Source organism: Acanthochromis polyacanthus, chromosome 1 (genome assembly GCF_021347895.1).
Source record: "Acanthochromis polyacanthus isolate Apoly-LR-REF ecotype Palm Island chromosome 1, KAUST_Apoly_ChrSc, whole genome shotgun sequence".
Classification (NCBI taxonomy): domain Eukaryota; kingdom Metazoa; phylum Chordata; class Actinopteri; family Pomacentridae; genus Acanthochromis; species Acanthochromis polyacanthus.
In genome coordinates, this window is record NC_067113.1 from 60,618,831 (window position 1) to 60,640,312 (window position 21,482).

General features: G+C 41.4%; 1 protein-coding gene across 1 annotated transcript in view; it reads left to right on the top strand.

Annotated features, from left to right (window-relative positions):
* zdhhc17 (zinc finger DHHC-type palmitoyltransferase 17) overlaps positions 1–21,479 on the top strand; it is a 48,404-nt gene extending 26,925 nt beyond the window's left edge. Inside the window, exons 10-17 of the mRNA XM_051954990.1 lie at positions 2,191–2,291; positions 11,319–11,441; positions 13,175–13,239; positions 13,332–13,425; positions 16,139–16,222; positions 16,319–16,476; positions 16,569–16,663; positions 18,518–21,479. Coding sequence (XP_051810950.1) covers positions 2,191–2,291; positions 11,319–11,441; positions 13,175–13,239; positions 13,332–13,425; positions 16,139–16,222; positions 16,319–16,476; positions 16,569–16,663; positions 18,518–18,656 — 859 coding nt within the window. The 3' untranslated portion in view covers positions 18,657–21,479. The remainder of the gene's footprint in view (positions 1–2,190; positions 2,292–11,318; positions 11,442–13,174; positions 13,240–13,331; positions 13,426–16,138; positions 16,223–16,318; positions 16,477–16,568; positions 16,664–18,517) is intronic.
* Positions 21,480–21,482: the final 3 nt, after the last annotated feature.

Sequence of the window (21,482 nt, forward strand, 5' to 3'; positions counted from 1 at the left end):
TAGATGTTCTGGTATTGCACACATCCAGCATAGAATAATTCCTCTTCTAATCATCTCTCTTGCACCGTCACATCAGTTGTACATACACATTCTTTCATGCAAACACACACAAGTGATCTCCAGCATTCCCCATCATCCAGTGACGAATGCTAATTCTCTTCCTCTGTCTTAATCACACACACAATGTACTGCTTGCTGAAACCCCTTAACTACGTCCATCTGGTCCTGTTGGGAGAGTTTGTTGTGCTTCTCACTACTGTTAGCTCTGTCGCTACAATAACACCCATTACCCACTGTGGCAGCCTGTATTTACCGACATTATTGGAATACTTACTTGACGAAAGAAGCTATTGTGAACACGGGTCCAGCTGTAGTGTGTCGTCATGTAATGGTTTGGTTTATTTTTGCTGCTGTCTGACTGCAGGATTCAGATCAAAGCTTTGGGCTTACATTAGTCCATATGTTTCCCAGTGAGCAGGTTTCACATCTGCAGGAAGAATGCCTTCATGTATTGAGCTCATAAGTTATGACTTGAGTAGTGTTTGTAGTGGGGATGATACATGGTACAAGACAATTCTGGTTAATTATTGTTTGGCTAAAACCGGAAAAATAAATGTAGTTGTCATGTTAAGTATGTGCAGATTGTTTAATTAGCTCTGGACAGCCTCCCAGATTTACAAGCCAGTAAGAATTTTTGTGTAGTTTGTACATAGAAACTGGGTAACCAAAAGCTGCATTTCAGGCCACTGGGTTTATTTACCTTGTACAGCTGCATCTGCTAACTCTGAAATGTGCACCAGTTGTTCTGTTGGTAGCTGAAAGAGTGAACAATAAAGTCTTCATGTACTCCCAGCATCAGAAGGACAGAAGATTTAGTGAATTACTTTTACAATTATTAATAGCAACATGACCTCAACAATAGGAAAATCTTTAGGATTAGAAAGTTGCATGACTAATGTGACTAACATTACTAGTAGCTTTGACCATGTGTCCACTGGTCAGAGGTCTGTGGAAACATTTAGAGATGGTTCTAAATTTCCTTCTGTTCTCTGCGCTCACATATAGCTGGATTCACATTAAAACAGTTATCATTTACATGTGCTTCTGTTGCTGCTGTAGTCAGACCATGGAACAAGTACGAAACGGGGAATAGAGTGGAGCGCGTTAACACTGCATTTTAACTAGAGATGTCCGATATTGGCTTTTTTTTTCTTTTTGCCAATAACCGATTTGTCGATATTGTCCAATTCTCAATTTCCGATTCCGATATCAACTGATACCGATATATGTGGGCTGTTTAACCAGTTTTAGGTAGCATCACATATCTCCTGTCGTACAATTAACACATCCTGCCTAATTTTATTGTGATGCCCTATTGGATGCATTCTCAAATGCAACAAGGCTTCTCCAAATATAAACATTGTGCAAAATAAGAAAACTACTTCAACCATAGACATATTGTTGGCCAGACACAGCAAGCTGCAGCCACACTTGATTACATGCTTCACGACGCAGTTTAATTATGTCATCATTTGCACGCTGTTAAATGTCGGCGAAATCCAGGCATTATTTTATCGATTTTCATCATGGGCAAATAAACCGATAACGATACTGACCAATATTACACTTCTTGCCAATATCGGGCCGAAACTATCGGTGGGCCGATATTATTGGACGTCCCTAATTTTAACCATTAGTCATTTCATAGTTATCTCCTGTCTGTGCCTCTGGACAGCTAAACTACAAATTTTACAACCGCATCGTCATTTTACAAATTCACCAAACGCATGCGGCAACAACAACATCTGTGCTCAGCAATATTTAACAATCGCTCAGAGAAAAGTAAAAAACAACAAAAAGTCCTGGTCTCAGAATCATTCATGCCAGTGTCGGCTACTGTGGTGTCTGTGGTTTAGCTCCACACTGTCATTCACAGACACAGAGAGAGTCTTCTTCCTGAAAGGGCCATGGACAGCCGTTATACCGATACATTTAAAGCTACAGACACTGAAACAGCCCGTTTAGAACAACCTGGCATTATACAATCATAATGGAATGTACCATCTTTGTGGTATTTTGAACTGGAAATTGACACACGATACTTTCATTGATGTGCTCAAAGGGGCTACAATATGGATGACCTCTTAAGAAAGTGGCTGCTAATTGTGTCTCTTCTTTTTCTTCCTTCAGGGCTTTTTTCGACCACTCCATGCACAGCGCTCTCCCTCTGGGAATCTACCTGGCAACCAAGTTCTGGATGTATACCACCTGGTTTTACTGGTTCTGGAATGATATCCTTTTCTAAAAACAAGACTGAAGGTGCAGTATGAGCAGTGTTTGGTTGTGTGGATGTGGAGTTACTGAAGCTTTAAATCTGTTGACTCCACACTATGTATCCGTCTGTCATGCAGAGCAGCTGGAAGGAGAGCAGTGTCCTCATCAGACTGACTGACAGCACAAATTTACACGACACAAATAGCTTTTTAGTCAGTCACCAAGAGAAGTAATCAGCGGCATTTTTATATATGGACTTACTGAACTTTCTGTTTCACCTTGCTGCTGTAGAGAGAAGGAGCAGTAAAACCAAGAAGCACACAGAAACACTGAGAGCACAGCAGTAAAAATATTCCATTAAGAAATTCACGATGTAAAAAGCACAGTAGATTTGTGTGATTTATTGAGCTGTCTGTTGAGATTCAGTTAGCATGCCAGGGGACAAGTAATAGCCACATAAAGTAATCCAGTGTTCCAAATGATGCACATCTCACGTCTCCTGGAGTCGGTGTAGATTGATGCATACTATTCAGAGAAACGCTTGAGTGATGGACATCAGAAAACCTTTTAAAAATAACTTTGTATGTGGATTGGCCTTGACGCTGCATCAGCTTGACTTTGTTGCTTTAAAGGACGAGTTAGAAAAGCTCACAGATTAAGATGTTAAACCTTGTTTGTACATATGTGACAAGAAAAGCACTCAGAGAGCACAGTACTCCGCCAAGGCTGCTGTTGTATCATTTCCCATGACTGAAATCTTCAAAAGAATTTGTGGCAGAAATCATGTCACTATAGAATGTGTCCATTTAATATAGATGTACCCTCAAACAAAATGACCTTACACTGAGCACAGGCGTGTGTTATGCATTTGTAAGTTATGTGCGGTTTACCGAATCACGTGACCTAATTATTTAGCAGGCGGTGGGAATTGATGGGACTCAGAAACACCCCCACAGTTTAATCAATTGTTCCTTTTTTCATTTCTGACGGATAAGTCCCGATAAGTCCGCAGCGCTCGATTTGAAGTAGGATCGCCATCAGTTACAGTGACACCATGCCGCTATCTCGCAATGATACAGAAATCTTTAACAAGTCCGTGGATCCAGACTATAAGCCTCATCACTGCCAAAATCTAATCACTTGGTCCTTGTGTTATTTCTGACCTTCCCTGAAAATTTCATCCAAATCTGTTTGCCTGTTTTAAGTAATGTTGCTCACAGACAGACAGACAAACGTACTCCGATTGTCACAAAAATTCACCGTTCTGTGGCGGAGTGAAATGACTTTTATGGGTGTTTTGTGACTCAAAGGAGTTGTTGCATCTAGAGAAATTAGGTTATTTCATCTTTTAATGTATATAATCCTTTAAGACGTGTTTGAAAAATAACCAGCAATGTTATTTCTAGATGGGTATGTGAATTATCTGCCATTAGCTATTGCATCTTTATCCTGCAGAGGGTTGCAAAGCGCTGCATCCTATTCTGGCTGACACTGGGCAACACAGGCGGCATAGACAGATCAAAAGTCCATCACAGGGTTAACTGGAAGACAGGCAGCTCTGCACAATCTCCAATTAATGTCTTTGGACTGTGGAAGAATGCTCAAGCACCCAGAAAAACCCACGCAGTCTTGTCTCATAAACAATTGCACAAGTCAGGGAACATAATCCTAGAGCTTTTTTAAATCTGTCAGGCCTGCTAATACATTTTCTAATCTCCAAGCAAGGAGGATCTCAATAAAATATGGACATATAAAACAGATTTTTTTACCTCCTTTCTGCGGCTCTGGCAGAAGACAAAAGATTAGGAGGAAAAGTGCTTGCATTAGCAGATGGAAACGTGTGAGATTAAGTTACAGGCCAGTTTCAGTGGGTTAAAGCTGTGGAAAAGGAGAACATTTTATGTAAAGAACAGAAGGGGTTGATGGAAATTATGTTATATTAATACAGCTGTAAAGTTGCACAAGTCCTGGGGTCTCATTTTAATGGTATACGTGCCTGAATATATGTGCTACTCTGTGTGTAAATGCTGTGAACAGGGAGTTTAGAGTTTAACAGCTGCTGGGTGAAACTCAACAGAACGGCTGCAGAGCGTTCCTGCTGGCCTCAGCGTGCCTGCTCTCACGTTTTTATTTTTTTGTTCGCGGAAAAATTGCCTTTCTGTTCAGAAGCTGCTAATTGCAGGAGGTGAAAGTGGAGTTTTTGTTTGTGGAAGGCATTTAATTTTATGCCTCATTGCTCCACTAATGGGGAGGGAGAGCAAGATGCCTTTGACCTGAGCTTACTGAAAAGGAAAACAGAGCTCTGACAATCCTTTCAGACATCAGAAAATTGTGCAGGGTGTTTTTATCATGTTTTTTTGCGATTGTATGGCATGTCTTTGTCACATTAATATTAAACTGATGGCAGGAATCTGCTCCTGTGACACACATGCTCTGTCAAGTTTGCATTCATCTCCTAAAAGCAAAGCCTTGATGATGTTATATCCTGTTCTCTGGTAAAAGTTCAGGCACGGATCATTTACAATGTGGAAATTTGTCCCTTTGACTACTGACAGGTCTTTTCTTGTTCTTTTCTTTCTGGCTTCTCTTTTGTCCTCCAGCCATGAAGGTTGTCATTAAGCCTGTGTATCCGTCATGACTATCTTTGCAGTAATGGTGTCTTTCTCCTGCCTTTCAGATGAAGGGCATGCTGTTTCATGTCCCTGACAGTGCAGGGAGGTTAGCTTCTCTCCTGCAGGCTGTGAGCTCTGTGTTGTAAAGTGTGGTCACTGTGGTGGACAGTTGGTTTGTGTCACGATGACTGTTTGCATACAGATTAGTGCTCAGTGGTGGCAGTGTTTTTCTAATCGCATATATTTATGTAAATGAAGCGATACATGTAGAACACTGTATTATAGCTAAAAGTTAATCATGAATTTATCAAGTGAGCAGCAATGTTCATGCAGGCAGGTTTTCCTACAAGCCTCTGATGGCAAAAGTGTTTGAAGTAATTCCCAATGGCTTCACTTGTAGGTAAAAAACTTGCCGTTGATTTTTTTTTTCTCAATAAATTGAACAGTTCTGTCTATACAATGAAGATGGAACTAGAAAATGGTGAAAGCTGACATCAAGTGTTTCCTGACGCCCAAGATGACATCCTTAAATGTATTCAATTTCCTGTCATAGAGAAGGAAAGAAACTAGAAAGCTTTCACATTTAAGAAACTTTTTCTGAGAATTTTGACTTTTTTTTCTTTCAAAAATTACCACAACTGATTTACCAACTATCAAAATTGTCAAGTAATTGTGCAGTTGACCACTAATTGATTAAATACTGCAGCTCTGCCTGCACAGGAGAGGTGAGTGCCAGTAGGCAAATGTTCTCTAATTTTTGATGTGCAGTTTTCATTTTTTTTCTTTAAGAAAAGAGGCAAAATATGACACAAAGTTGGTGTATTGATAAAAGCTAACCGCCAGAAAGTACAGTGGTGTAAGGCTTGAAATAAAAGTAGTAAATCATGATGTTGCATTACCAAAGAGACCAAAAAACCCCAGCAGATCTGTGGGGAGTGGCAAAGGCAAGCACACAAGAGACATATGTTGTATTTCCTTCATATATTTTACCATGTTTTAACCGTTTCCCTTCTAATTAGAGCATCTCATTGTTCCTTCTTTCCTCTGTAGTGCTTTCATGGCACCCATTTGGATAATTACCACTCCCGACTCTGTATCTTGCTTCCCTCCCACTCCTGCTTCTAATATTTGCGTAATTGCACTTTACGGAAACATGCATTAATTAACCTTTTTTGTGATTTCCTGGAAACTTGTTTAGGACTTGCCCTAAATTTAGGTGGAAACTTGGATAGAGAACTTGGCTATTATCAAATTAGTCCCCCCTCCACACATTCCGATGTCAGAAAGCCGTGGGGTTTCCAGAGCTGTTCAGCCATTAAACATGCGCTTTGTTTGAAGTACACTGACGCCTGTAACCTCCTCTGATGTGCTCTTTGTCTTCTTCAGATTGTGGTGTCATGGGAGGCTTCGGTTTACTCTCTCTGACCCTTTAAAACCTACTTACATAAACTGTGAACTGAGGCCCTGAGTGGGTTGTTGGATGACTCCCGTTGCCGTTTTGATAAACTTGTATCCAACTCTGATTTGAAGCTCAGAATTTAAACCTTTTATTTGTGTGATGAGGTGAAATAAATTCCACCATCTGGTTTGAAGTGTCCTGGTTTAATGTGAAAGAAGATATTTTCATTTTACTGTCTTGGCTGACCTTTTCACTGAATGACTGATAATAAGCATCAGATTACTATTGAGACTTTGCACATTCTCATCACTGCTCCGCCGGCAGCCGAGTGTTTTTGCACACCTTTGTTCTGCCTTCCAGGTTGAAACTTTGTGTTTTCCAGGTCTGACCCACTTTCTGCCATTGTGAGCTCCTTAATGTCCTCCGGCCTGTGGTTGAAATCAGATCAAGGGACATGGGTGGAGCGGTGTAACGGCACTTTTTTGTCTTTCCAAGGCTTAGATCACATTTTCCTCAATGCTCGGGAGGAAAAGGAGGAAAGACTTTGCTCATAAATGGATTTCCAGCAGGTGAATGTCTGAAAGGAAACAGGATGATGCTCCTGGGATTAGATGAGGATATATAATAATTGCAATAATCATGCAGCTTTGTAGTGTACCAGTTGGACTTCTACACCAGTTGCCCAGCTTGTACGTAATCGTATCTTTGAATCCTGCACTGGTTGATCTGCCATTGACGCTCCTGTTTGGCCTCTGTTGTCAGCGGATAAAATATTCTTGTCAGCCCTTCTAAAGGTAAAAAGGTGCTGACCATGTCTCCCTGAGTAAATGTTGAGACCCATTTATCTAAAGCATTACATTGATCACCATCTCTGCATCTCCACTCGTCACTGTAGACCAACGAGGTGATCCAGAGAGTGTTACTGGGTCATTTCAGAGGAGATGGTGTCAACACTCAGGTCTTTACAGAGATACTTATGAAGATTGATGTCTCCATGTGGTCTTCAGGGACTTGTAGAGGCTTCTCTTACTCAGCCGGTGCAGAGAAAGTGCTCATCAGTGAAGTCATGACTGTGCTGGAGGGCATGTTATTCCAAACATGTAGGGTTTCAGCCTCTTGTTACTGCTTCAGCGTCATCTGTGAAGGTGTTTGTGTAACCTGTCATGCCTGGTGTTTCCACTGGCGATGTTTTGACAATGGAGATACCATCATGACAGTTTAGATATTTGGTAAATCTGTGTGTTGGGCCTCCTTTTCAGCCATGTTTGCGGCTGTGAATTGATGATGTCAATCAGGTGGTTGGTCCACCATTTTGGGCTGCATTGAAATATGTAGACGGGTGACAAATTGAAGGAGAATTCTGAATGCTTGACCCCTGTGGCGATGGGGTCAAGTGACAGTGTTATGCTGTGGAAAGGCTTTTTGCTTTTTCCACATCCTTTTACAGTGAAGAAATTCTTTGAGGTCACCTTTATCTCAAGATGAAACATTTCTGTCCCCTTTGGAGTGGTCTCCTTTAAGATGATCCCCTACAAGAGATCGTTGGATTCTTTTCTGAAACTGAGGTGAGTCATCAGGTCTCAACCCTGCTTAACACCAATCAGAGATTTTGAGCAGATGTGCTGTATGGTTATCTAAATCATCAAAACATGGAATGAGGGAGTATCTTTTGTAACAGTGATGTTCTTCCCTCAAAGTAGAGTTCCAGAGGCTTGTAAAATCAATGTCATGTTACATTGAGGTTGTTTGTGGTGACACACCACCATACCAAGATGGTTTGGGTTTTTTCTTTAACTTGTGACCCATCCATAAATTTGGAACAGGCATTCATTGTGCCCAGAGGATGTACCCTTGTGACTTGGTTGATTCCTTAATTTTGTTCCAGCAGAACAAGAGGTCCACATTTGTGACTTTAAATTAATGCTGTGACAACTATTGCATGGTTTGCTGTGAAATGTGGTTGAGACATTGATGCTGCTCTTTAGGATACATGGCTCTAACTTTACATACATCACCGCTGTGAAGTTTAAAACTCTGGTTTATTGACACTTACCTTAGCTGTGCTGTGTTCTGTGTTACTAAGCAAATGTTAGAATATGCTGCTCCAGCGTGGCCAACATGGTAGATCTGTGAACTTTGTCAGTGTGTGCAAGTTAGCATTTATAAATAGACACTTTATTAATTACAAACAACACAAAAGGTTAGTAACAAAATTAACAATAAAAGTTAGTATACTCGTAAAGACATGCTCTACAGCACTATAAACAAAAAAAGTCTACTTTTAATATCTATAGACATACTACATGTGAGCCCAAAGTCAATAAACCGTAATATCATCTCAGCACATTGATGCAACGTGTTTGATGTCATCCATAAAATTGATGAATTTGTGTAAAGTTACACTGAAGAGTGTACATGAAAAGGACGACTGTTAGACGTAGTTTATTTGTTCCTGAACTGAGAGTGACTATTTTGTGTGCAGCTGTTTATCAAGAAGTCTTTTAAAGCCTCCCTGACACTAGTAGTGTTAATTTTCAACACAGTCTTCTTCCATGTTGTTTCAGTTGCAGATCAACTGAAATGATTGGATCATAGTTTTCACATCTGGATGTCACTCCAGATGTTTGTCACCATTAGCAAACACAGTCTTGAGCCTTCACAGTCTGGATCTCTGTCACCTGGCTGCTTTCCTCTGGGATTCAGCTGACTCATGCACATCTGTAAAGCTGACTGGTCTACTTATCGGCTACAGTCTCCACTGGAACGACGCACAGCTGTCACACTCTTATCTCTCTGTGGCTACACACAAGACTGTGAAACGCAGCTTATTTGTATGTTCGGTTAGATATAGTGTCAGACACGGGAATTAATGGGACTCAGAAACACCCCCACAATTTAATAAAGTTGTTCCTTTTATCATTTCTGACGGATAAGCAGTGGATTTGTAGTAGGATCACAATCATGTGATCGTCAGCAGGCAACTGGCGTAGTGTTCACTCGTTGCCATGGTTACAGTGATGTCGTGCCGCTATCTCGCAATGATACAGAAATCTTTAACAAATCTATGGATCCAGACTATAAGCTGCATGACTGCCAAAATCTGATCACTTGGTCCTTGTTTAATTTCTGACATTCCCTGAAAATTTCATCCAAATCTGTTATTCCATTTTGAATAATGTTGCTAACAGACAAACAGACCAACGGTGATCGTCACATAGAGTAGAAATTCTATGTATTGCAAAGTAACCATTATTTCTGGGTAAAAGTTTACCCTATTGAACCTTTACGGTCAATTACTTACAGGAGGTAATTATTTTTCTGAAATGCTGTGTTTAAATATGCAAATAGGTTATTATTCACTCAATACACACTTAAATGTGTCTTCTGGATGTTTTTTTTCAGTAGTCTGAAAGAAGACCAGAACAAAACTGACCAGTGCTTGAAAAAGCTCCATTCCCTTAAAATTTCTTCTGTATCCATTAGCCCGTTTGTTGTGACAGACAGACGCAGTTCGTCACATAACTCCATAGTGTTCCTTAGTGGAGTAATTCTCCCCCGCCACCACGAAGTGGAAAGGGGGATATAGGTTTGGCCTCCGTCTGTCCGTCCGTCTGTGCTTCCGTCCGTCCGTCTGTCCGTCCGTCCGTCCGTCCGAGATGAAGGGGACGGCTTTTCTTGGAAACTATTACAGCTAGGATTACGAAAAAATTAGTGTGTAGCTTCACACCATGGACACCTTGATCGAGTTCGAAAATGAGACCTGTGCGACAATATTTAACAGAGTTATGGCCCTTGATCACTATTTTGGATATAGACTCATAGACATCACATGTGGCGGGGGATATTGATGACCATGTCGTCTTGTTAAAACATGTTTCTAGGTGTTAATGCAGTAATGTGAGCTTTTTTTTATTCTCTTCCATGCACTTAATAGGAAACACTTTTCTTGTTGTGCGGTGACTTGTGTAGATAAGAATGTACATACATGAGCCGACTTCACTCCATTGAGAGCAGGAATAGTTTAGGGTCTCTTATGTATTCCTGGAAGGAAGTCATGATGAGCTGCTGTGACAGACGGCAGTGATCCCTCCTTAAGTGGGTGAGTCGAGGTGAGACGGAGCTGCTCCCTGCGTCACAGTCTGCCTGCTAATCAAGTCACCATGAAGAGAAAATGTGACTCAGGCAGACGGGTGTCACTGTTGCAAATATACATGAAAGGCTTTTGTAGCCGTTTGTCATTGAAGAGAATTACTAGAACAATAAGCATTCTGTTTGTCTTTCACAATGATGCAGTAAATTACAGGCTCTCTTTGCCTTGATTGTGCCGCTTCTGGTTGTCATCAACTGAATATTCATAGGTGGAAACTTTAAACGAGTAGACAAGAATCTATGAAGATTTTTTACCAACAGGAAACATATAAAGTTAGATGAGAATTTCTCCAAGCTTAGAATAAAGACATGGTACGGGTGAGGAATGGTTTGTGTGTCGGACTATTTCTATGGTCCAGTGCACTGACTTGCAATGAAACGAGGTAGCTTAGCTTAGCATAAAGAAACAGCCACATATAAACACTGATTCTTAAAATGATTTGCTATGAAGATTTGACTTTACTCTAGAAGAAGTAATCCAACACACTCTTTGGTAAACCCTTCCTCTAACTTCAACTTTAATTAATTAAATGAGATATAAAGTGTGAACTGAACTTCAGAGCTGCTGGTCAGTTGATTTGAGTCACGTTTGCTATTTCTGTTGTTTACCGTCTTTATGCTAAACTAACTTCATGTTTAACTTGCAGACATGAGAGTAGTATCAATCTGCTTACATAATTCTTAGCAAGAAAGTGACTGGAGTGTTTCCCCAAATTGTCAAACTATTCCTTCCTTAGAAACTAAACAATGATGTTAATTTTGAACAGTTGAAGTAGTTTGTTTTGTCACGTGGCTGTAGCACTGGGTTGAAATGACCGTGATCTGATTGTGATTGAAATAACAAAACAACAGGATGTCCACCGTCTTCCTTAACCCCTCTGCACATCTCCCGTTCGCCACCGTCCACGTGCCCTTCCTGATCAACACCCTGGCTCTGTTCTACAACTTTGGCAAATCCTGGAAGTCTGATCCAGGAATCATCAAAGCATCAGAGGAGCAGAAGAAAAGGTAACGCCGTCGTGTGTTGACCGCTTTATTCCTCCGTGCGTGAGTCCCTTTCGTGTATGTCACTCAGTATGGGTGTAGTCAGTGCTTGCAGTCGGAGCTTATGTGCTTTTTGGATGTGTTTGTTTTGACGTGTGTGAAATCTGGCGTCGCATTCGGTGTTACTTAACGTTTTAGATTCCCTGCCCTGCTGCTCCAGGCCTCCACCTTCTCTCCCCTTGGCCTCTTTCTCCCTCATTATCACTCTCTAACTAGGCCCCAATTCTCCATCCTGTGATTGATGAAGAGCTAAATTTACCATCATTGTTGGCACAGTGCAGTGGCTGGTCAGCTGCCTCAGACCAAAAGCTGCAAAGCCTTTCCTTCCCTCTAGAGCAGGCGGGTTGAACTCATCTTAGTTCAGGGGCCGCATTCAGCCCAGTTTGATCTCAAATGGGCCGCACCAGTAAAATCTGAGCATAATCAACTGTATATAACCACAACATCCTTAGTTTTAGTGCAAAAAAGTTCACATTTAATGAGCTATCTTTTTGCAAAACATTATGAACAACCTCAAGTTTCTTAAGAAAAATAAATTCAATTTTAGCAATCTTATGCCTCAGTTTATTATTTACATATTACAACCACCAGATTACAGCGTATCTACAAAAATGCACAAACATTTAGTCACAGGTACCTGGAACAGATGTAGTATTTACTTTATCAAAACGACAAAAATCTGACAAAATGTTGCAAAAATGACACACAAAATGACCAAAAAATTAGACAAACGACTCAAAACAAAACAAAAGAGATAAAAAATTAGAAAAAAAGTTACGAAGTGGCAAAAAATGGACAAATTACAAAAAGAGACAAAGAATTACGTAAATGACTCAAACGGGACAAAAAATGACAAAAGCGAGAAAACAAAATGACAAAATAATAGACAATGCAAGCGAGGCAAAAAAACACAAAATGACACAAAAAACACAAATTGACAAAAATAAGACAAAACGCAAGCGAGACAAAAAGGAAACACAAAACCACAAAACATTAGACAAAAGATAAAGTCGGACAAAAAACAACAAAAATAATGCAAAATATTACAAAAATGAGACACAAAATGACAAAAGAACAGTCTAGTATTTTACTTTATGATCAAAACAACTTGTCATGGTCTAGAAATTACTTAAAATTTATAGTTTTACAAATGTATAATTTGCAGTTAATGTCTTCTCTGTAATTTTTACTCTTGACAAAGTTGTCCAGCATCCTGGATTGAACCATCTGGCGGGCCGGTTTTGTCCCACGGACCACATGTTTGACACCCCTGCCTTAGAGGATCCCTTCCACCTCTTGCCCTGCCATGTTGCTGAAATGAGGATCTTTATCTTGAGTTAATTTGCCCATAGATATGCTGTAAAAGCACTAAATATAAACACAGAAGTGATTCAACATTGCTAATTTATGCAGATTAGATGAAAGATAAATCCTCATCAAAAACATTGAGCCTGAACAAGGAAACAAATTCAAACCCGCTGAACTATAAATTGATCGTCGTCTTTGACTGTGAATCATCCAGGCTTCCAGTGTGATTGCTCAGCTGTAAGTCCCAGCCTCAGCTTGTGTACTGTCAGTTGGTCTTTTGTTGTTGTGCCAAATAAACCTTGGCAAGATGAATTTCTTGGTTGTTCATTCATTTTTCCTCCATGTCTCTTGTCTCTTTTTTAAAATCCTCTTTATATTTCCCTCCTCCAGACAATTGTGGAGCTGGCAGAGACAGGCAGCCTGGATCTGAGCATATTCTGCAGCACCTGCTTGGTAAAATCTCTTTTCCCCAAAGCAAACTGTTTTTGCATACAAGCAAAGATGAGAAAAATAGAAAATGCAAAAAAATGTTTTCTTTCTCGCAGATACGGAAGCCCATTCGGTCCAAACACTGCGCCGTGTGCAACCGCTGCATCGCCAAGTTCGACCACCACTGTCCCTGGGTGGGGAACTGCGTGGGTACGTCAGCAAACGCCACACATTTACGAGCATGATAACAACACATGCACGTTTCCAAACAACCAGCTGCTCAGGGTTTTTCTGCCCAGATTGGGAGTTGTGGATTTTTACTGTTTTATCAGCGTCATATCCCACTTTAAGAAGCAACATGTGTTCTGACCGAAGGCCCTGCTTTCAGTTTATCCTGGTGTTGGCATGCAACAGAAACAAGCAGAGGGAAGCTGTCTGGATATGTACACTACTGTTCAAAAGTTTAGGGTCACCCAGACAGTTTCATGTTTTCCATAAAAACTCACACTTTTATTCATGTGCTAACATAACTGCACAAAGGTTTTCTAATCATCAATGAGCCTTTCAACACCATTAGCTAACACAATGTAGCATTAGAACACAGGAGTGATGGTTGCTGGAAATGTTCCTCTGTTCCCCTATGGAGATATTTAATTGAAAATCAGCTGTTTCCAGCTAGAATAGTCATTTACCACATTAACAATGTCTGGACTGGATTTGTGATTCATTTAATGCTATCTTCATTGAAAAAAATGCTTTTTTTTTTCCAAAATGAAGACATTTCTAAGTGCCCTCAAACGTTTGAATGGTAGTGTAAGTTCAGATTTATATGGGTTTTATTTAAGCAAAACGTCTATTTTCATGGAAGACTAGCGCGGACATGCTGCCTAGTTTATACTGGTCATTATGTTATATTTAATGGACGTATTCAGTGATGACACATATTCTTATTAAGCGGCACCAACGCAAATGTCGCAGTCAAACCAGATACACCAGCAGGTAATAATATGAGTATGAAATAAATACATTTGGGCGCCCAGATAGCTCAGCTGGCAGAGCGGGCAACCCATAAGCAGGAGCTATTGTCTATGACTCAGTGGTTATGGGTTCAAAGTCTGCCCATGGACATTTACTGCGTGTCATTCCCCCACTCTTCTTCCCATGTTTCCTCTCACTCTCCATTGTCCTCTATATTAAAGGCAGAAATTCCAAAAAAATACTTGAAATAAATCAACTTTACCCTAAAAAAATCCAAGTGGCTCATCAACCACAGCTTAAAGCAAACAACCTGGAAAACTGAAGAGTATTCAAGTCAACTATGGAAATCACAAAATCCCCAATGCAAGGAATGAAAGGAAAACAATGTGAAACAGGGAAGCCGTGGGGAAATGTGTGTGTGCTGCTTATTGTGGTGTGTGAAGCAGACTGGAGACAACAGGGGAAGGAAGGAGTGGCGGGGGTCTGGTAAAGCCTTCCATTTTGAAAGCAGGTGGTCAGGATGGAGCTTTAAAAGTGAGGAAACCGTCTGAACAAACAGCAGGTCCGTCCTCCTGATAGTGGCCTGATGGGACCACAGAGAGGGGAGGAGGAGGAGGAGGCCGTGAGCTTGATGAAGCTTCTGGAAAAGTTGGTTCAGTTTTGGAAAACATTCTACACACAGTGGTTTATAATTCACTTATTATGCAAATTTGTAGTGCGTAAATACATGGTGAGAAGCTCTTTGCAATCAGGAATGGATGTCCAGGGTATTTTATAAATGTTTCAACTAGTCTTAAGTACAGGATACCAAAATATCTTTGAACCTTGTCTGCAGCCATCTGGCCATGTCAGCAGTTCTCCTCTCTTCCTGTCGAAGCTTTTAGGCTCAGTAACTTCCATGACTTCACATACTAAAAAGCAACTCTAGCTTAAGTGTCGTGCAGCCAACTATTACACTGGTATACACATTTTTGAAAACTGTCTGCTTCCAAAATCTTGCATACTTTGATAAGATGAACTGGAAAACAAATGATAAAATTGATGTTTGGCTCATGTTTCCAAGATGAAAAAAAAACGCTTTTCTTTCAAAAATAAGGACCTTTCAAAGTGACCTTAAACTTTTGAACAGTAGTGTATCTGCCACAGTCTTTGTAGAGAGTAAAAATGACTCATTGCTGTTCCCCGCTAACTCATCTAGTAAAGCACGTCTGCTAAAGCCTTACTACAGCAGCCTGGTTTCAGTTCCAGCCTACGGCTTGTGCTCCTGTCATCCATCTCCCTCTGATTTCATGAGTCTGTTCAGCTGTACTTACAATGATGGCACAAAAATAAGCTGAGAAAAATAGTTTGCAGTCCAGTGATTGTCCGTTACTGAGCAGAGAACTGGTGGTGATTTTGAAATTTGGATTGTGGAGCGATTTCACCACTTCATCAGTCGGGGTGTATTCTCTTTGGTTTTGAATTAAAAGAGGACACTAGTGGATTTAATGTACAGAGACATGCAGGAAAAGTCAAGTCAAACTCAGAACTCATTGCTTCCAACATTTGCACCAGTGCAGTTTCTCACCTGTTGCACAAAAGTCCAAGAGCAGGAGTGAAGATTAATGAGCAGAAGCTTCACAAGCAAACAGAAATTTTAGGTTCAGAGAGGAGGAGTGAAGTTGGAGCACATTAGCAGCAGTATTTCTGAGGACAGATGTACAGTTTTAAGCAAACTTGTGCCCCAACAGGGACCGAGGACCGCTTTGAGGAAGAACACATCATTGTTCAAACCCAATAACAGGAAATCTGCTCTTTAATAAAGGATCTTTTCAAGCATTTTCTCAATCAACCTTCACTTTAGTTGGCAGAGACGACCAGAATCGAAACCTTTTGGGGGCTGAGAACAGGACATGATCTGATATGAGAGCAACATGACAACAGGACATGTTTTTCTCCTCTACAGGAAGTGGGAATCACCGCTACTTCATGGGTTATCTGTTCTTCCTGCTCTGCATGATCTGCTGGATGATGTACGGCTGCATCTCCTGTAAGACCAAAACCCCTTTTTTTAAGCAATTTTTTTTTTCACAATTTCACATTTGATTCGTTCTGCTTCTCCACTAACTCCTCTCTTCTCCCCTAGACTGGAGGATCCACTGTGCCACCAGCTATGCCAAGGATGGTTTCTGGCTCTATCTGACGCAGATCGCCTCCTGCTCCCCCTGGATGTTCTGGATGTTCCTCAACAGCGTCTTCCACTTCATGTGGGTGGCCGTGCTCATCATGTGTCAGCTCTACCAGGTATGGCTTTGCGTTACGTAGTCTGATCTCAGCAGCTTGTTACGTCTCTGAGCTCCTCTGAAATCTGACCTCTTTGTCCGGTCGTCTTGCAGATCGCCGCTCTGGGAATCACCACCAACGAGAGGATGAACGCTCGAAGATACAAGCACTTTAAAGTCACAGCCACGTCCATCGAGAGTCCCTTCAAGTAAGTGAGCTTTAGTTTGACACATTGCACTGCAGAGCTGACTCGTCCAAATGAGGACAAAACACGTGTAGAGGTTAATGTTCTCGTGAAGAGAATATCTGACAATATTTTTTTTGACAAAAGTGAACGTCTATTTCAATAATGGTGTCTTTTTTTTCATTCTACTTTCATCTTTTCCTACTGAAAACTATTCCGTGTTGAAGATCCGAGTGTTCGATTCTCGCATTTAACATTGGAACACCACCACAACGGCTGAATATTCGGATGTTTGGGTCCTGCCCTACATGTTGCCTGTGTTTATTCATTGACTTTTATCCATGATTGCTATCCTGTTTTTACAAGGCAAATCCAGCTTAAAACAGTACATACAATTACATACTGTAAATGAACTCAGTTGCTACCATAGTTGAGTAAAATCTGTGCATTCTGACCTAATTCTCCGTTCACCAATTCAGTGATGTTCAGTTCATATTGAATTAACTGTTTAAGTTAATGGCCCTTTTAGATTCTATAGTTTGTGGTGTAATTGTTGTATTATACAAAGTGGGTAAGGACAAGATTTTTTTTTTTTAAGATGGACTGCAGGAACCAATAACGTAATAACGGCCAATAATGTAATAACAATAATTAATACCAAGTAATAATTTGGCCATTTTAAATGTAATAAAACCAATAATGTAATAACTTGCCGTATCACGTAAGTTATCACATTGTTGGTTGGTTATTACGTTAATGGCCTAGCATTGAAAAAAATCTTTATAAAATATAATAACTGCAGCCAATAATGTAATAATACATAAATAGGATTGCATTTTTTCTCTTGTATATAAGAGAACCTAAAACTAGACAGAAGATGACTGTCCCATTAGTATTATGTATGACAGATAAGTCCACAGTGGTGGATTTGTAGTAAAATTACAATCATGTGATCATCAGCGGGTGTTCACTTGTTGTCATAGTTACAGTGACACCGTGCCGCTATATCGCAATGATACAGAAATCTTTAACAAATCCAGACTATAAGCCGCATCACTGCCAAAATCTAATGGTTCTTGTGTCATTTCTGACCTTCCTTGAAAATTTCATCCAAATCCATTAGTCAGTTTTTGAGTAATGCTGTGCACAGACAGACAAACCAACGCTGATCATCACATAACTAGTAAAAATTCTATGTATTGCAAACTAACCGTTATTTATTTGTAAAAGTTTTACCTAATAGACTCAGCATTAAACCTTCACAGTTTATTACTTACATGAGACAATTATTTTTACTCCGACAAGGAATGCGGTGGAGTTATGTGACGGCGTCGGCGTCTGTCTGTCTGTCTGTGTGAAACATTACTCAAAAATGGACTAACGGATTTGGATTAAATTTTCAGAGACGGTCAGAAATGACACAAGGACCAAGTGATCAGATTTTGACAGTGATGCAGCTTATAGTCTGGATCTACGGATTTGTTAAGGTTTCTGTATCATTGTGAGACCGTGGCTGGGCGTCACTGTAACTATGGCAACAAGTGAACACTACATCAGCTGCCTGCTGATGATTGTGATCCTACAACAAATCCACTGCTGTGGACTTATCAGGACCTATTTGTCGGAAATTATAGAACAGGTAGGCAGCCTTGGAGTACTGACCTCTCTGAGGGCTTTTCTTGTTCTGAAATGTTGTGTTTAAAGATCCAGTGCATGAAAAAAACTTACTAATGATGAAGGGTTCACAGAGATTTCCACATAGAGTATCGTTAGTTTCACTCAGATCATTGGAAGAGGGCATCTCTTCACTTTTCCTGCTCTGTCTGAATAGTACTGTCTGTTCCCTCACCCCTCCTTCCCTCTGTGTCCCCCCTGTAGCCACGGCTGCATCAGAAACCTCATAGATTTCTTCGAGATCCGCTGCTGCGGCCTCATCCGGCCCGTGACGGTGGACTGGACCACACAGTACACAATAGAGTACGACCAGACGTCTGGCTCGGGCTACCAGCTGGTGTAGAGGAGGACGAGGACGAGGAGGAGGAAGATGAAAGGAGGGGCGGGGGGGAGGGAGGAGCGGAGCGTGGCCGGACGTCACCCTCCCCGCCCCTCGCCCTTCTCTCTCCCCCCCCCTGCGTCCATATTTGGAGCGATGCTGTTCTCGGGAGCGCTTGCTTTCCTTTCTTTTGGACCATCTCTCCCTCACCGATCAAAAGACTTTGGGGAAAAAATAATAATCAGCCAGGACTAGCATGCTGTTACGGGGCGACACCACACCCACACACACACACCCCTCCCTCCACCCTCCCCCCCTCCCTCCACCCTCACCGCCACCTTTACTACTATTACTGCTACTACTATTACTCGACATCATTACTGTACCCTCACCGCCACCGCCGACCCCTCCACCTCCTCTCTTCTCCCGAGCCCTTCGGACGGTGTGTTTTCTGCTGCCAGGCACGAACGGAGAGGAGAGAGGCCGACGGACGAGAGGGAATCACTCAATAAAAAGCTCTTGTGTTCGTGCCGGAGACTGGGACGCTGCAGCGCCACGACGAGGCAGCGTCGTTCTCCACCCTCCCCTATTTTATCTCTTATTTATGGTGTCCCTGTCGATGTGCCCTGTACGTATTTGTGGTTTTCGATTGGTTCGGGAGCTCCGATGTTCCCACGATTTATTAACTGTGGTGGCCAGGGAAGCTAAAGGTGTTTTTTATTAGTTCGTAAGTATGATAGAAATAAGGGAATGTCTTTTCGAGGTCTTGATTTTGCACCATGATGAATATTTGAGTGGAGCTGATGAAGATTCGCCAACGTTGCTGAACTTATCAGAGGAGAGCGTTGGGTTGCAGGCGGATCCGCTGGAGAAATCCCACTAAAGACACCGTAGACATAGGAGCGTTTTTTGTTGTGCAGTATTAGACGCACAGATTGGGACTCCTCCAGCGGCGGCCACTGCAAACCCAACAGAAGATATCCTACAGACAATGTGATACAGGTGTATTTATTTGAAAACTATTTATAGATAAAGTAACTATGTTCTAGCGCCATCATTTTTACATTTCACAGCATTGTAGCCGAGTAGGTTTTTACGAGGAAAAACTATGAAAGAAGTACCTGTAGCTGTTTGAACTTTACCTATAAAACTCTATGGACAGGTACAACGAGTGTATTTATTAACAGCAGCGTGGAGCGTGAGAGGAACGCCACAGAAGGACGGTTTACAAGAAAGCTTCATTCCATGTGTGTTTCTCTTTAGAAGCTGTAAAGTCTTATTTGTTTCGTGTGTCTTTTTGTCTGCCTACAACATTGCACTGATCATGTTTTTTTAGTTGTTTTTTTTTTTTTTTTTTTGTATTATTCGGCCGTTACTGAACAGAAGGCCCAGCAGCGCCGCTTCACGCTGACGCTTCCATTGTTTACGGAGAGGAAGAGGAGACATGGCCGCCTCCCGTCACTTCCTGTCTGGACGCCGTGCAGTCGGCCACAGCAGCAGCAGCAGGATGGACTGAAACGTGGAGAATGTGCATCTGTACATAAACGCCGTCTTTCTGTTCTCTTTTCTTCTCTTCGTCGGTGTTAGTCGAAGGTGCTCCTGGTTTTTATTTTTGTTTTCTTTTGAGTTGGGGGATTTTCTTCCAACCAAACAGAATGGAGAAACTCAACTGACTATACTTCCCAAGTGTATGACTGTAGCTTTTAGTGATGTCCCACACTGCTGTCTATAGGCATTTTAACCCCCAAATACCCCCAAAATTACCCCCTCCCTTCCCACCCCTGCCAAGAAACTCCACTGCATGTACGATGCTTGGGACCGCTGGGCTCTCGCCGTCCCCCCTCCATCGTCGTCACCATGGCGATAGCCCAGCAAGCCACGTGTCTGTATATAGTGAATGTTAAGTATTTGCAAGTACTTTTCCGCATTACGTTCATTTGTCTGTTTCTTCTTTTGTTTCTTTTTGTTTTAAATCAGTTTCTTTCTCTCAGATCCAGTGTGTTTAGTGGAAGTTGTCCTTTCAGGTCGCCAGATTTCCGGTCGGGTCCTCCCCGTGCAAGTGTGTAATATATTTGAATGTTCCATGCTTGTGGACTCTGTGGTCATCCAAAAGGTTTTCTGTTTCTTTTTTTTTTTTTTTTTTTACTTCTACGTCATATATTGCTGGGTTTGTTATACCACTGGATGTACAAATTGTAAAGCAAAGACACTAGAGAACTAAGGCAGACGCCGATTTTTTTTTGTTTTTGTTCCGTTTTCTAAAAGCTGAAATGTGATCATGCAATAGTTTTACGGATAGAGGGAGGTTATATTATATAACGGCCTCCAAAAAAGTTTGGGCCTCATGTTTGCATCATCAGAAGGGGACGGTTATGTCATCATTCCACGGTTCAGACCTCCATCTTTACTAACCACTGATGTCACTGCTGCCCTACAAAGACGACACAGCAGCTACTTCTCGCGTGCTTTAAAGGTCAGACGTCATAACCTGGCTGTTTCATATCGGTAGCCACTTGTGTTCTAACAACAGCCTCTTGGGCGACCGTAGGTAAATGCGGGCTTTGTTTTTTTAGGGCAGAGTTCACCAACTTCAGGCTCATCCGGGACTTGAAGTCAAAGCAGTCCTCACTAGTTCTTCCAGCAGCCAAAAACTTCTCTCTTCTCTCCCCCTCTCACCTCACCATGTGGGACAATAAAAGAAGACAAAAAGGACAAAAAAAAGCACATAATCATCTCCAGTGCCTCTCTGCCCACCTTCAGACATCACTGTAACTCCGCTTCAGATGTAAACATACGGGCATGGTTCAGTTTTAATGGCTTTAATAATAAAATACAGTCAAATGTGAACAC